Raw genomic sequence first — 16,109 nt, 5'->3', positions numbered from 1 at the left:
CAGCTGACTGCTTGAAGGGACACCTCTGCAAATAGAGAGAGTGTGTGTCGCTCCCCTGGGACCTGTGATTGGGCCAAGCTTCAAATAAAGTGTAACAGACATGCTGTGCAACCAATCGCGGTCCCGGGTCTGTTTACCCGCTGAGCCTGGAGTGTGACGCCCTGCTGTGTCGAGGGTCTCAATTATTCTTCTGCTTAGAGCACATCTTTTCATATGACATTCCTTGTGGTCCGTATTTAATTTAACACTGGTTTAACTGGTTTGCCCCTTCGAGCTAATCACACCGCTGACTGCTCTTGCTATCCCTTGAGCCTCAAATCCTTGCCATGCAGGACGAGAAGACATATTTTACAGAGGAGGAGCAGATCCAATATTTTCCTCCGGATGAGTTCTGTGATGCAGTGCACTAATGCAGCCACACTGCAGTGTCATATGCGATGGATCTCTTTGGGAGGAAACTAGAATGGCTGGCAGCTGCCTACCCTACACCCATCTTTGAGAGATAAGGTGTTTCCGTGCCTTCGGGCGCTTCACCTCGTGGGCTACCTTTTTCTGCTCCTCAACCCGGTAAAGCTAAGATCAAAAGTAAAAACTCTGTTATGTTATTTTATGAATATTTCTAGAGCACTCCAATACCCAGAGGTGTCTTGGCACTAACTCTGCTATAACAGATTGAGAGAGAGCACACCGTTAGCCAAACAGACATGTTTTCAAGGCTTTTCAGAACGAGAGGAGATTGGTCATGGATTTAACATGGATGGGTAAAGTATTCCATGCTTTAGCTGTGCAGATTACAAAATTTCTTCTGCCCCAAGAGGAGTGTTTGAATTTAGGAACTATGGCGTTTTTGGTTGTAGACGACCGCAAAGTCCTAAATGGGCAGTATCATTTTAAGCTGCTTTTCAAATAGTCTGGCCTTATATCGTGCAGAGCTTTGTAGGCAATGCACAGCGCCTTAAAGATGATTCTTTGCCTGACTGGTAGCTAATAAAGTTTCCTAATGGCATTAGAGACGGATTAAAATTTTGGGATCCATAGCAGCAATCATGCTGCTGTATTTTGCAGAGATTGCAGTTTGTTCACAAATTGCAGTTGCATGTTTGTGTATAGGCCCTTGCAGTAGTCTATTTTCGAGAGCACCAGGAATGTGACTACCGTTTTCTGTGAGTCAGGAGGGATGTAAGGAAGGATTTTTTTTAATTATCCTCAATATATAGAAGGAGGAAGAAATGACTGCATTGACCTGGTCATCTTATGTTAGCTTGTTGTCCACTAACATTCCCAGATTTCGAGCCTTCCTGACTAGAGTCGGGAGATCACCCAACTCTTGCGGCCACCAGGTCGGGGACCAAAAGGAAACCTGATTGCCGAAAAGAAAGACCTCGGTCTTCCCAGAGTTTAATTTCAAGCAATTGTTATTCCTCCAGTCACTCACTGCCCGCATACAATCACTGAATCTAGTTTCAGTGTCATTGTCACTGCTGAAAAGAGAGACGCCAATCTGTGTGTCATTGGTGTATGACTTGAGTGAGATTCCAAAGGATCTGATTAAATCGGCTGTGGTGAGATACACGTTAAACAATGTTAGACTTAGCCAGGACCCCTGATGAACCCCGCAGAGCAAAGAGAAGGGTTCAGACACAACCATCTATAATGCCACCGATTGTTCTCATCCGATAAGAAAGGATCTTAGCAGGACCAACGCGGCCCCTTTGATTCTGAGGCTGTCAAGGCAATCTAACAGCAGCTCGTGGTTGACCGCTTCTAACGCAGCTGAAAGATCGAGCTCTCACTACCTGGTCAAGTGCCTTCCTGATCTCTGTTGCCATGATCAAGGCCGTCTCAATGCTGTGGCCACATCCAAATCCAAACTGAGTTTAATCCAGAAGATTATTTTTTTTGTATAAAGGTGGCTAGTTGTTGATTCATGGTCTTCTCCACTATCTTGACCAGCAGTGAAAGTCGGGATATTGGACGATAGCTTTTGGGGTCCACTGGGTTAAGAATAGGTTTCTTTTATCAGTGGAAGCACTAGGGATGAGGATGCTTTCGCAAGGCTCAAGCAAGCTTTTCTGACTCTGGAGACTCCCCTTCTGCCCACTGGGGACCTTTTGTGGACCCATCACAGCTACAACCCGCCTCCCTCAACTGACCCAGGTGCTGATGATCCCCCAGCAGGGTCTGCGTGGATGGAGAATAATCTAGGCCTTGGTGCCCTTCCTCAGGGGTTCTCCTCCAGTTGCCGCCACAACGGGTTTCGAAGATATGCTGGATTCTGACAATTTAATACACCCTAAGTCTGCTGAACGATTCCCAAGTCCAAAAGTGGCCTCCTATGTGGCGAGCCAAATCGGGAAACTGGACAAAGAGGTCCAGAACCGCCTTTGGGTGGAATGCCCGCCCCTCCTTAGAAGGCAAAGCTGTGCTCACTCCTGAAATGGACTCCAAAATGGCAATCCTTCTTGCTAAATATATGTGAGACCCAAAGAAGGGCATTGATCGGTCTTGAGAGCATGCCAGCACAAGCTCCTCGACGTCTCAGGCCCCATAACAAAGATGTTAGACATGGAGGAAGATGCCAAGGTTTCTGGGACCCTTATCTCCCATGAGATCCTTTCTAACTGGGCCCAATGGCCAACATTTTACTGGGCAGTACTAACTGCACCTTGTCAAGAGAGCACCTCAGATCGTTTTTGATTAAAGTGGATCCTAAGTTGGGGGACTTAGGACCAGATGTAGCAAAATCCGTTTTTGCGACTTGCAAATTGTGAGTCTGATCCATCAGATCCCAGCAAAGTCTCTGACCTTCTTTGGCTTTGTCCGAGGCCTGGTAGCATCTTCACTCAGCATGCCCTCCAATAAGTTGGCGTTTATCAGACAGGCTCTCTGCAAAACTCAGGTGAAGGACAAACCCTCATTGCGGCAGGTGGCGCACATAGTGGGGCTCCTCTCTTCCTCAATACATGTGATTTTTCCAGGACCCCTGCACTAGCAAGGCTTACAACGCCTGAAGGCCTTACACCTTCCTCAAGGTCTGTCGACGTGGAGCTAGTGCTCTTAACTCCAGATGCACAGGAGGAAATGCAGTGGCAGCTATCTCACATGGACTCATGGAAAAGGAGAGCCATCTTCTGCTCTAATCTGGACCTCATAATCGAGTCAGATGCCAGCATGATAGGTTGGGGCGTCCGCTGTGGAGAATTATTCACAGGTGGAAGTTGGTCTTCTCAAGAAAGGTCCCTACATATTTCCTTTGCAGTCAAATGTTAGACCAAGAACAGAGTCCAGTGTTGTGTTTTACTGAAGATGGACAACATCTCTGCAGTACATTACATCAACTGTCTGGGGGAACAAAATCCAAAACGCTTTCAGATTTTGCCAGAGACTTCTGAGAATACTGCCCCTCACACAAGGTCTCAGTGACGGCGGAACACCTTCGGGCATCTTCCAACACGATAGTGGAGAGGAACTTCCAGCATCTTCAAGATTGTGGTGGATTACCAGAAACAAGGACACCTTCTAGGCCTTTCACAACAAGCTCAAGATCTCACACAAGCATGGGCCTCGTCCACAGTATGCAGATATAAATCTGCCTGGCACAGGTGGTCACTTTGGTGTGTGCAACGGGAGCTGGATCCTGTGGGCTCCGGGATTGTCTTGATGTTGAACTATTAAGTAGAATTGGCGGCCAGTGGGATGGCTTACAGGTCAGTAAATTAATTCCGCTAAGCGATTTCAGCGGATCATGATCCTATTGAGAGCCTCCCTGGGAGAACATCTGCTAGTGCAAAAATTACTACCGGGCATCCGTCTGTTTGTGTCTCCGACTCCAAGATACTCATCCTGTTGGGATGTTAATCGTGTGCTCCATCTTTTTCTTTTCATGGCAGAGTAATAAGTATCTTTCAAGGAGGGAACATTCAGGTAACTTGGCCATGCTCCTTTGCTTGGTGTCATGCCATAGAGTTTCAGATGTCAGTGTTCTGGAGATATAGGTAAGGTTTTTACCCAGGCGGGGTTAACTTCCATATCTCTAGACGCATTAGGACACACACCAGAGTAATGTCTTACCCTGCTTTTCCAGACAACTCCAAACACTGTTTAGTGAGATGCATTGAGGCCTATGAGGCAATGACAAAGGAGTTGCAACCTCCTGGTGATAGTCAACTGTTGATTTCCATTCTGAAACCTTTCAAGGCAGTTTTTTCCCTGATCATAGCCCACTGGGTCAGGTGCGTGATGCAAAAGGCAAGCATCAATACCTGTATGTTTGGAGCACACACGGTAAGAGGCACTAGGGCAGTGTTTCCCAATCTGTGGTCCGGTGACCACTAGGGGTCCGCGAAGCCTTCTTAGGGGGTCCGACGGTAATGGACATGGCTTGTTTGGTGGTGAGTAAGCTGTGTACTAGCATAATCCTCGCCTCCGGTTCTGGGACAAAATACAAAATGGCCTAACTACTGTAAATCAAAGGTTTCGATTCTATTAAGGATACAGAGATGAGGATTATTCCCACCCACTGATCGGACACCAGTATTTTCCCTCCCAATGCTTATTCTTTGTAAATTGGGATGACATTTTTTGGCCATGTTGTTGTACAAGTCACGGGCTGGTGTAGTCACTGTTGTTTAAAATTCTGATGTGTATGATTCATGATATAGTTAAGTGTATGATCATGTGATTCTATGGTAGAGGTAGAATCTGTCTTTATGCCCTGTTGTTTTTTCCAGATACTGATTCCTCTAAACAAGAGTAGAAAACTCCGATAACGCTTTGTTCGTAGCATGAAGAAAGGGGGGAATGCTTATAGACAAAAGACTTTATTAATGGACTGGCTGTGATCGGCTGTTGTATCAATGTTTTCAGTTCTACCTTCCCAGGCGTTTATGGGAAAGATATTTTTTATGTTATTGTATTGTATTGTATTGTAATAGTATTTATATAGCGCGTACTACCCCTGACGAGGCGTCGAAGCGCTTTTTGGCGAGTAGCACGCTACTCTGGAACCCAACTAGAATTAGTGATGGATTAGTATCGGGAAATATGAGTACAGTTTTAGTATTTTTATGTTATGTGAACTTTCTTATGGCTGCTGCTAATAAAAAAGCAAAGAAGGAACAGAATAATCCTTGCCTTCGTGTCTTGATAGAACTGAAAACTTTCCTTTACAATAACTAGGAAATTTTGTATAATGCGACTCCATTTTGGCGGCATTTTTGCATAATTATGGATTTCCCACATAATCCATCATCTGATTTTAACACAAAAAAAAATTCTAGCTCAAATGAATAAAAATGTACTAAAAACGTGGCTGCATGTTGGCACGTAGTGGAAGATGCTTCGCAAAGCATAGCTGGTCATAGACCAGTTGCTTATTTTCTGTTTTCGGTTGTCGAACAGGTATTAATGAGGTGAAATATTTGCCCAGACAGTATTACCAAGTGTAAAAATGATACAGTAATGAAGTGATACTATCAAAAATGTGTTGCATTATCCCATATAATTTGCCTTTTCTTGCTCCATAATTTAGTAAATCCTGACACATCATTTGGTGCTCCTCTGCCACATCATTCCAGGGGGCATGCTTATTACCACTAGGAATAACATTTCTCCTCACAGGATGGTAAGCATCACTTTTTCTTCCATTTTGACCCTTTTTTTAAAAGACTAGTCCTGTCCTTATAAAACATTGCTAATATTTTCCCATACTTATATGCAACAGATCATCCCATTTGACCCTACATATGTGAAAAATACACTTCTGTTGTCTTGGTTTTCTATTTGGCTGCATGAGTAGCAAAGGGGGCTATGATAAGATATTCTTAGCTCTGCAAACTCATTTTAACAACCAGTATGAGCTGTACAAGATGCAGCGGACTGAACAAAGCCAATGGGAACTGTCTGGCACATTCCAGATGCGCAGTTTTATGCCCTATAGAAAAGTGAGGGTGCAAATCTGACAAAGGTGCATATTCTCCAGCCTTTGCAGGCGGATTCCTTATAAACTGAAGATGTCCCTACGGAGCAAGCTGGAGCTATGGAGATCGTGATACTCCTGAACCTGAGCACAATATACAAACAAATGTAGCAGTCACATAACAGACCAAGAACCCACCATATTTGACTGTGCAACAGGGGCGTTGGATCAAACCAAAAATGGAATCGCTCACCATATATTATGAACAGGCCCACACTGATGCATGGGTAACTCGTTCATGCAAGCACTAGTTTCATGAATTAACACGGACTTAATCATTAACTCATGCTGCTCCCCACTGCAGGACAGTTCATGCTGTTTATATCTTGTACTCGAAATGAGTCTAAGGAATACTGACACGCTTCGCTTCGCATTCAATTGTAAACTTCATCCATTCAAACGGAATAAGTGATTATGAACAGGGGCCTACCTTGGGCAGTAGATTGGGGGTAAGCGTCAGATTTTCCAACAATCACGCTGGAACATAAATGCAAACTACTTGAAACTCTTCAGAGTAAAGGCATAGCATTTTTTAATGGAGTATTGTACATATTTTATGTAAGGCAGTGGAATATTTAGGGAACAGTACATCTGATGCTCAAAATAAGCCAAAACATTAACCTATAAAAGCAATCAAAGAAGTGCAACCTCCTGGGAATAGAAATCAATTTGCTTCATTTTTAGTTCTATGCAAATATTATTCTGATTTTGTGGAGGATTTTTTCCATGAATACTTCATCAATGAGGGTACTCATGAAAAACATGCTAAATTTGAATAGTCTTAACAAATGACTGAGGATTTCAACACTGTAAATTATAAAATTATCAATGTACTGGCTTCCAGCAGGTAGGTCGCACCTCTCGCCGCCGCCCCGCGCCGCCTCCACTCTGCTGGTTTGTTCTTATTGGTTTTTTTTAGCCTCCTGGGCTTTGTCTGTTTTCTTTTCCCGTAGCCCTGCTGCTGCGTCCCCGGGGCCCCGTCCCCCTCCCCCACCTCTTCTCCTTTGCCTTTCCCGCCGCTGAACCCTGCGGCCCCACCCCCCCAGCCTTCCCATTCGCCCAGCACTCCCTCCTCCCAGCTGCCACTCCCTCCCCCCCTTATGGCAGCCGCGGCGCGGTAACAGGAGCGACCCTCGACCCTGCTTCCAGCAGGCAGGTCGCTCCTCTCGCCACCGCCCCGCGCCCCCTCCACTCTGCTGGTTTGTTCTTATTGTTTTTTTTAGCCTCCTGGGCTTCGTCCGTTTTCTTTTTCCCAAAACCCAGGCGCTGCGTCCCCAACGGCCCCGCCTCCCTCCCCCCACCTCTTCTCCTTCGCCTTTCCCGCCGCTGAACCCTGCGGCCCCACACCCCCAGCCTTCCCATTCGCCCAGTAGCTGCCACTCCCTCCCACCTACCCTCTTATGGCAGCCGTGAAGCGGTAACAGGAGCAACCCTTACCCTGCTTCCAGCAGGCAGGTCGCTCCTCTCGCCGCCACCCCGCGCCGCCTCCACTCTGCTGGTTTATTCTTATTGTTTTTTTTTGCCTCCTGGGCTTCGTCCGTTTTCTTTTCCCAAAACCCTGCTGCTGCGTCCCCGCGGCCCTGCCCCCCTCTCCCACCTCTTCTCCTTTCCCGCCGCTGAACCCTGCGGCCCCATCCCCCCAGCCTTCCCATTCGCCCAGCCCTCCCTCCTCCCAACTGCCACACCCTCCCACCTCCCCTCTTATGGCAGCCGCGGTGCGGACGAGTGCAGCGGCCGCGTCGCTGGCGCGCCGAAGCCAAGCCCGTCTGCGCCCATCCGTGCCTGGACCACACCCAGCGCCACTCCCCCTGGCCCGCAAGGCCCCCACACCTCCCCACGCCACTATACTGCCAGCGATCTCCACGCCCTCAATCCAGGACGCCCCTCCACCTGCTTTCTGTCCTCCCCAAAGAACACCAGCGGACCTTCCTCCTGTCAAGCCTGCCACCACACCTGCACCCTAAAGCACCACAACAGACCTGCTGACAACTACCTCAGCTGCATACTACTCAACACCCGCTCCATCCACAAACATGCAATTGAACTCTGGGACCTACTGACCTCAACCTCACTGGACATCGCCTTCCTAACCGAAACCTGGACACACTCGGCCTCAGAACCCGACATAGCCATAGCCATCCCTGAAGGCTACAAAATCACCAGAAGAGACCGCACCAACAAACCAGGAGGAGGAACCGCCATAGTCCACAAAAGCACCATCAGAGTCTCGAGCAGCACCCATGACACCCTCAAACTCGCCGAGCACCTCCACTTCAGAATCCACATCAACGCCAACACCACCCTCAAAGGAACTCTGATCTATAGACCCCCAGGCCCCCGCTCTCAATTCTGCGAAGCCATCGCCGACATCGTCAGTACCAAGGCCCTTGACTCCACAGAGTACATCCTCCTCGGCGATCTGAACTTTCACCTAGAAAACAACAACGACGCCAACACCACCAACCTGCTAGACAACCTCGCCAACCTCGGCTTCAACAACTCATAAGTTCACCCACCCACTCCGCAGGCCACTCTCTCGATCCCGTCTTCTCAGTCAGCAACCACATCTATATCAGCCACACCACCGAACTCAGCTGGACAGACCACCGCTGCATCCACTTCTCCTACCAGAAGCCAGTCACCCACCACCACCGCACACAACCCCCCCGATGCAACTGGAGCAAAATATCAACGGATCAACTGATTTCCACACTCGCCCAGGACCCACCCCCGAGACCACGGACCCCAACACAGCCGCCACCAACCTGAATCGCTGGATAGAGGACTGCGGCAACACCCTTGCACTGCTCAAAAAAAAAAAAAAACACCCTCCACAGAATCAAGGCCAGATGGTTCACCCCAGACCTACAGGAATCCAAACGGCTATGCTGCAGAATGGAAAAAACCTGGCACCGCGAACCTACCAACTCCAACCACATTGTGTTCAAGGATGCTATACGCAAACATCACCAACTGATCCGCACCACCAAAAGGACCCACTTCAAAAACCGCATTGATGCCAACGTTCACAACAGTAAAGAGCTCTTCGGCATCATCAAAGAGCTCTCCACTCCCAAGACTTGCTCCAACGAACCCTTGCCATCACAGGAGTTCTGCAAACCCAATCGCAACCCACTTCTGTCGAAAGATAGAAGAAATCCACAACAGCTTCAACCCCCAGACCCACCAGCTGACTACAAACACCCACAAACCCAACCCCCCAAGCAACACCCACCTCCTCGCCCACCTGGACCCCAGTCAACAAAGACGACACCGCCAACACCATTGCCTCCATCCACTCCGGATCACCATCGGACCCCTGCCCACACCATATCTTCAATAAAGCAAATATCATCATCGCTCCCCACCTCTGCAACACCATCAACAACTCCTTCAGGTCAGCCACCTTCCCAGAAAGCTGGAAGCATGCAGAAGTCAACGCCCTGCTGAAAAAACCCAAGGCAGACCCAGACGACCCGAAGAACTACCGACCAATCTTCCTCCTCCCATTCCCAGCCAAAGTAATCAAAATATTCGTGAGCAGCCAAATATCCCGATTACTGGAAGACAGCAAGGCACTCAACACCTCCCAATCTGGATTCCGCAAACACCACAGCACCAAGACTGTACTCATCGCTGCCACAGACGACATCAGGACCATGCTCGACAAAGGAGACTCAGCATGACTCAGCAGGTCAACGCCACCTCTTCTTCCTGCTACAACACCCTCTGCATGCTCTGAAAAGTCTTCAAGTGGATTCCCGTCGAAACCAGGAAAACTGCCACCCACACCATGGTCAGCAGCCGACTGGACTACGGAAAAGCCCTATATGCAGGAACAACAACCAAATTCCAAACAAAGCTGCAAAGAATCCAGAACGCATCTGCCGACTCATTCTGGACGTCCCAAGCCGCTACCACATCACCCGCCACCTCAGAGACTTACACCGGCTACCAATACTAAAGAGGATCACCTTCAAACTCCTCATCCACGCACACAAGGCCCTCCACAACACAGGCCCAGCATACCTCAACAAAAGACTCACCTTCCACACCCCCACCCGCAAACTTCACTCCGCCAGCCTCGCCCTCGCCTCCGTTCCCCGCATCCGCCGCACCACCGCCGGAGGAAGATCCTTCTCCCACCTGGCCGCCAAGACCTGGAACTCCCTACCGCTCCACCTTCGCCAGACCCAAGACCTATTAACTTTCAGGAAACACCTAAAGACATGGCTTTATGACCAGTAGGAGTGTGCCATTACTTCAGTATTTTATGCTACAGGAATGATGGTTGATGAGTTATGCTACGGAAACAATGACTGATGAGTTAAGTGAGGAGAAGTCAAGTCCTAAGACATAACTACACACACAGCTTATATGCTCCCCAAAACAATGGTCTACTAGAAAGAGTTAACAGAATTAAGAGTGACTGTATTCAGTATGTCAAAGACAACAAAAGAAATGTCAAGGAGTATACATATACAAGAGAATATTTGGGCATAACACCAGACTCCACGCAACAATAGGATTTTATTATTTGGGATTTCAAAGGTGGTCACATTACCTGTTATACTATGAATCCAAACTGGTTTTCAAAAGATAAGTCCTGCAGAGTGTGTGATAATATGCATGATACTGATCCTCAAGACTCAGCCTGGAGAAGATAAAGAGATGGCATGACTCCAAGAGAGGGCCCAAAGACTGTGTAATCAGAGTTGGGAATCAGGTCAAGATTAGATTTGCAGAGAAAGTATGTCGAAGTTTAGCAATTCAATTAGAGTGATTTACAAGCCTAGGTCTCCAGTTAAACTAGATAACCGGAAAAGGCGGTGTCTCAATAGAGTGGATAAGTGTAAGAAAAAAGGATCATGAACTTATTTCTGATGATGATTTGCTGGTGGTTTGTGATCAGTGTCAAGTATGAAGCAAAGAACGCTATGATGGATTTCCAATATCATGAAGGGTTCAATGAAGAAAGTAACTTGATTTGTGGCAATTCCACTAGAGGTGACAACAAAGGAAATCGATGTGCTGTGGTACTAAGAAGCTCAAAAGGATCCAAACATTTTGGAGGATATTTTGCGGTTACTCTAAAAACTGTCATTTCTAAAACAAACAAAAAAGTACCCTTTCTTTGTCTAAAATTGATCTGCATCGTTTAGTCATTGTTAAAGGATAAGTGTGTAGTATTTGTATTGTTTTCATTAACTCTAGTGGTTATTCCACCATGCTTATTTTCCCTCACTGTGAACCGCTTCTCCTTTTCCTTATCTTACCCCCACCATTGCAGATTGCTTCACCACTGGATTGTTCTACATCGCAGCAATGAAGGAACTCTACAAATGTTCCAGCAACATAGTCCATTTTGGCCAAAGTAAAGAAGATGTTTTATGAATGTCAAATGTTAGGCTCGGGCTACTCCTGCGCATGTGAGCAAAGCATGGCCTGAACCAACAAGACAAGTGCTGTTACAGGATCCAGCAGTTAAATTTGTTCTGTATCTTGTCACCAGGTAAGTATCAGTTTTGGTTAAGGTTGCACAAGAACTACCAAATAACCACACTCAAAATGTAGCAAACACCAACCAACCATGCGGGAAAATAGAAGGGGTTTATTTTGTTGTCACTGTTGGGAGTATTCCTCACCCCACTTTCGTTTGGAGAGCTCATCTGTATCTTGAAAAAAGCAAACTGCCTTTCAGCCTTTAACTGGATCCTAAAAACACTCTTCGCATTACAAAATGTTCCATCTCAGCTGATTTCAATGGGCTCCGCTCCAAAACCACGTAAACTCGCCCTTCTTAGAGACTACAGAGTTTGAGAGGTGTCTGTATTCAGCCTTTGACTTTACCCTTATACATAATTTCCAGCAAACCAAGAACACCCCTAAAATGCACTGGGTTATCACACAAAAGTTCAGGAGTAGAAAAATACAGTCCCTGGTGAGGTGCACTAAGGTGGTCATCCTGGATGGTAAAACAACCGATATGGCAAAGCAGAGATAACCAGCATAACCCTAGTCTATTTCCTTTCTGAACTGTATAACAACTCTCTTTGTCTCTCTTCTTTATAGTATAACAACCCTCACTGCCTCGTCATTCATGGTAAAGCTGCTCCTCCGACCCCTGTTAATTAGGCAGCCTACATTACGCCTCGCCTACCCCACTGTTTTGAAGGATAAACAACTGCAGGCTTGCTTTCAGTTGCTACTCCCCACGCACCAATGTCTCCACCTGCGGTGTACATGGCCATGGCTCCTCTCACCGCTGCCCCTCGGTGCCGGCTCGTTCAACCATTCTTTCGCCCATCGCATACAGCTCCACTTGAGGCCAGACTATTTCTCATTGAAAACATAAACAACTAGCCCGGGCACTCGTAAGGGATACACCAACACGTTCGGCTCCAAATGAAAGCCATATTGCTTAGGCACTGAGTTCACAAATACTGATAAACCACTAATCGACTTCGCTAGCCTTGAAAGCATTCTCTACATTAACTTTAAATGATTTGGCAATGTATTTGGCTGCTTAATTGTTAAAGCGCTGCTTTGTTTTAGTTTCTTTTCTTAGAAACATTCAACCCGTACTCATGAATTGCAGGTGTTCCTAGTCTAAGTCTTGGTCCAAATACACTTCCTCTTCCTCCGAGGACTATGCCCTGCTACTGTTCTACAAAGTTTATCGTTCTCCGTAATACACGTATCGCTTGCGCTTTGCGTATATTCTGGACACCTCCCGCTTCCTGCAGTATCTAGCTTTGTGTTTCAGCTCCACTTTCACAGGAAGCTAAGCTGGCTCCGCCCCTACGGAGAGCTGTGTCTCAGCTTGCCTGCAGCTCGAGCAGCACTGCACACAGCAGAGGCTACGTCATCGTAGTGCAGTCTCTAGATGGGCTTTATTGTGGCTACGTATGCAGCCCTGGAACCCCCGCCCCCTTGATTTTATAGGTAAAGGACCATACGTTGTGCTGCATTTCCGTCTCACAAAAAAATTGACGTTTTTTAACTTTGAAGAGCATGTTTTACTTTGAAAATGAAAGCGTCTCGCCCTTTATAGAATTTCTGTACAGCTTACGCAAATGACCACGTGCAGACGTTATTGTTAATGTATAAATAATGGCAACACTTGCCACCATAGACAGGACTTATACGTCGAAGAAAGACTAAGAATGTTTGTACCCAAAACATTTACAAAGACTAAGAATGTTTGTACCCAAAACATTTACAAAGAACAGTGTAATAATGTATAAGGGACTCAGAATGATGAACGGTGATATTCTCTTTATTCTTATTTTTCCGTAATCCAAGTTTCCATCAGTAAAATCCCAACCTCCTCTCCTGACACAACCGTCACTCTCCCTCTTCGCGCCCCGCGTTCTCGAACCTCTTGAGGTTCTAATTCTCCCTCCAATACAACACATCTCCCTCCTATGTAACAAAACTCAAATACAAAACGAACATAAAATATTACAAAGATATACATTAATACATCACAAAATTCTTGAGATGATAAGGAGTTCTGATACTTCTTTTAGACCTTTCATCCGCCGCATTATGAATATAGTCTCTCCGTCCATTCAAGATGTAGTCATCTAGGTGTGAAGGAGTCTTTATGTTTCTTTCAGACTTCCTCGTTTCCATATCGTCAGCAGGACAGGTTTTCTTCTCATGTTGACACCTTAAAGTATCCAAACCTGTAGCATCAGCATTACATTTACTTATTCTATTTAAGTTCCAAATTCGGCCATCACTCAGTTTAACAGCATTAGTGAAAAGTTTTACAACCTTTAAAGGAAAACAAAATCTCTTACTACTAGTCTTCAACACCGGACTCTTGACCATAACCCAATCACCAACACTTACAAAAGTTTTCTTCACCGCATTTCTTTTATCAAAATAACTTTTACTCATAAAAGATTTCTCTTGTTCCCTGAATTTCCAATCCTCATTAACACTCTTCCTTCCTTTCTCCCTCAAAAATTCATTGACCCAATGTGGCTCAAGTATGGTATTCCCTCGTCTTCCTCGAAACAAAGCAAAAGGAGTCTGCCCTGTAGTAGAATGTGGAGTATGTCTATATACCGCAACTTTATTAATTATTTCTTGTTTCCAGTTAAGATGATTATCTTTAGCCAAAGATATAGTTTCTTTTAAAACTCGGTTGAACCTCTCAACCAATCCATTACACTCCGGATGATATAATGCACATAACTTATGCTTTATTCCACATTTCTTAAGAAAATCTTCCATCTCTCTCGAGGTCAACTGTACCCCATTATCAGTAAGTAAGGTGGAAGGAATGCCTTCCCTAGTGAAGAGAATTTTAAGATTCTCTATTACTATCCGCGTATCAATCCCTCTGGTGAAAAATAACTCAGGCCATCTAGAATACATATCCATGACCACAATAACATAATCAACAGCACCATCACCATATATAGGACCCAAAATATCTAGTGAAATATCCTCCCAAGGTCCCTTCGATTTGTCTCTAACTATCATCGGTTGAATCCTAAACTTAATCGTCTTCTCATTAAGAGCACACTGCATACAGTCACGAACAACTCTCTCTACATGAGTATCCATCCCAGGCCACCAATAGGATGATCTCAACCTCTCCTTCGTTTTAGATATTCCCATGTGACTGTCATGTGCTTGACTAATAAGTAAACTTCTTACACTAGATGGTGGAATCAACCTCATCCCTCTAAGTAATAAATCTCGATCAACACTTAACTGATCTCTTACATTCCAAAACTCTCTGCACTCTACACTGCCTTGATTTTTCCTCTCCCAACCAGAACAAATTAACTTGAGTACTTCTTGTAAAACTTTGTCAGACTTGCTATCTTCACGCCACTTATCTTCAGGAATCATTTCAAGATCCAACACACAAACACTATCAAATTGCTCAAAATCTTCTACATCTTTAAAATCTGACAGTTTAGGAGATACCAATCTTGATAACACATCCGCAGAGTAATTATCAGTCCCAGGAACATACTCAACTTGAAAATCATACTCTTGCAGAGCTATGATCCATTTGGTAATTCTGCTTGAGATGGCATCAACACCTTTGGACTTAAAAATCTCAACCAAAGGTTTGTGATCCGTTTTTACAACAAAAGATCTTCCCCACAAAAACTTTTTTAATTTCTTTACTGCCCAATAAACCGCAAGAGCCTCTCTCTCAATAACAGAGTAGTTTGTCTCAGTATCTTTCAGACTCCTGGAGATGAATGCTATGGTATTCTGTGCACTGCAACATCCTTGTTGCAGAACCGCACCCAACCCTTTACCACTGGCATCAGTTGTCAGTATAGATTGCAGTTTAGGATTAAAATTCTTCAGTTTGGGAGCGTTACACAGACAATTTTTTAACTTAATGAATTCTTTCTCACACTCCTCATCCCACAGAAATTCTTTACCTTTCTTTAATAACTGTCTCATGTTGAAGCATGAACTTGCAAAATTCTGAATAAACTTATTATAATACTCAGCCATCCCCAAAAATCTCATCAATTCTTCCTTAGAGTTAGGAGAAGCCAAACTCTTTATCGTATCAACAAGATCTTTCTTTGGAAATAGACCACCCCCAGTTATAGTATGTCCAAGATAGTCAATGTTTCCCACAGCAAATTTGCATTTTTCCACCTTAATGGTTAAACCATATTCCGAAATTTTCATTAACACTCTCCTGAGTATTTCATCATGAGCACTACTGTTCCCCCCATAAATCAGAATGTCATCCTGATATACACACACACCATCGATTCCTTTTAAAATGCGTTCCATTGCCCTTTGAAAAACAGACGCAGCTGAGATTAAACCGAAAGGCAATCGAACAAATCTGAACGTACCAAAAGGTGTGACAAAAGCCGTTAAATCTCTTGAAGATTCATCTAAGATGATCTGATGATAAGCTGAAGTTAAATCAATTGTAGAGAAAACCTTAGCACCAGAAACCATAGTTAATAACTCAGAAATGTTGGGAAGAGGATATCTGTCCACCATTATACATCTATTAAGCTTGCGAAGATCCACACAAAGTCTAATTTTACCATTAGGTTTTTTAGCCACCACTATGGAGGACAACCAGTTAGTTCCCTCCACCTCTTCAATTATCCCTTGATCT

At 45.2% G+C, this 16,109-nt stretch overlaps 1 protein-coding gene across 2 annotated transcripts in view; it reads right to left on the bottom strand.

The window, feature by feature from the left end:
• The window catches only part of ASB13 (ankyrin repeat and SOCS box containing 13), a 93,284-nt gene extending 80,950 nt beyond the window's left edge, over positions 1-12,334 (bottom strand). Inside the window, exon 1 of one of the 2 annotated variants that reach the window (XM_069229297.1) lies at positions 12,198-12,334. In XM_069229297.1, the coding sequence (XP_069085398.1) occupies positions 12,198-12,228 (31 nt within the window). In that variant the 5' untranslated portion in view covers positions 12,229-12,334. The remainder of the gene's footprint in view (positions 1-12,197) is intronic. The other variant, XM_069229298.1, reaches the window with a different exon arrangement.
• Between the last annotated feature and the right edge of the window lie 3,775 nt (positions 12,335-16,109).

The sequence above is a fragment of the Pleurodeles waltl genome, chromosome 4_1 (assembly GCF_031143425.1).
Source record: "Pleurodeles waltl isolate 20211129_DDA chromosome 4_1, aPleWal1.hap1.20221129, whole genome shotgun sequence".
Classification (NCBI taxonomy): Eukaryota; Metazoa; Chordata; class Amphibia; order Caudata; family Salamandridae; genus Pleurodeles; species Pleurodeles waltl.
Note: the sequence above shows the minus strand (reverse complement) of the source record. Positions and strands in the feature narration are given on the sequence as shown.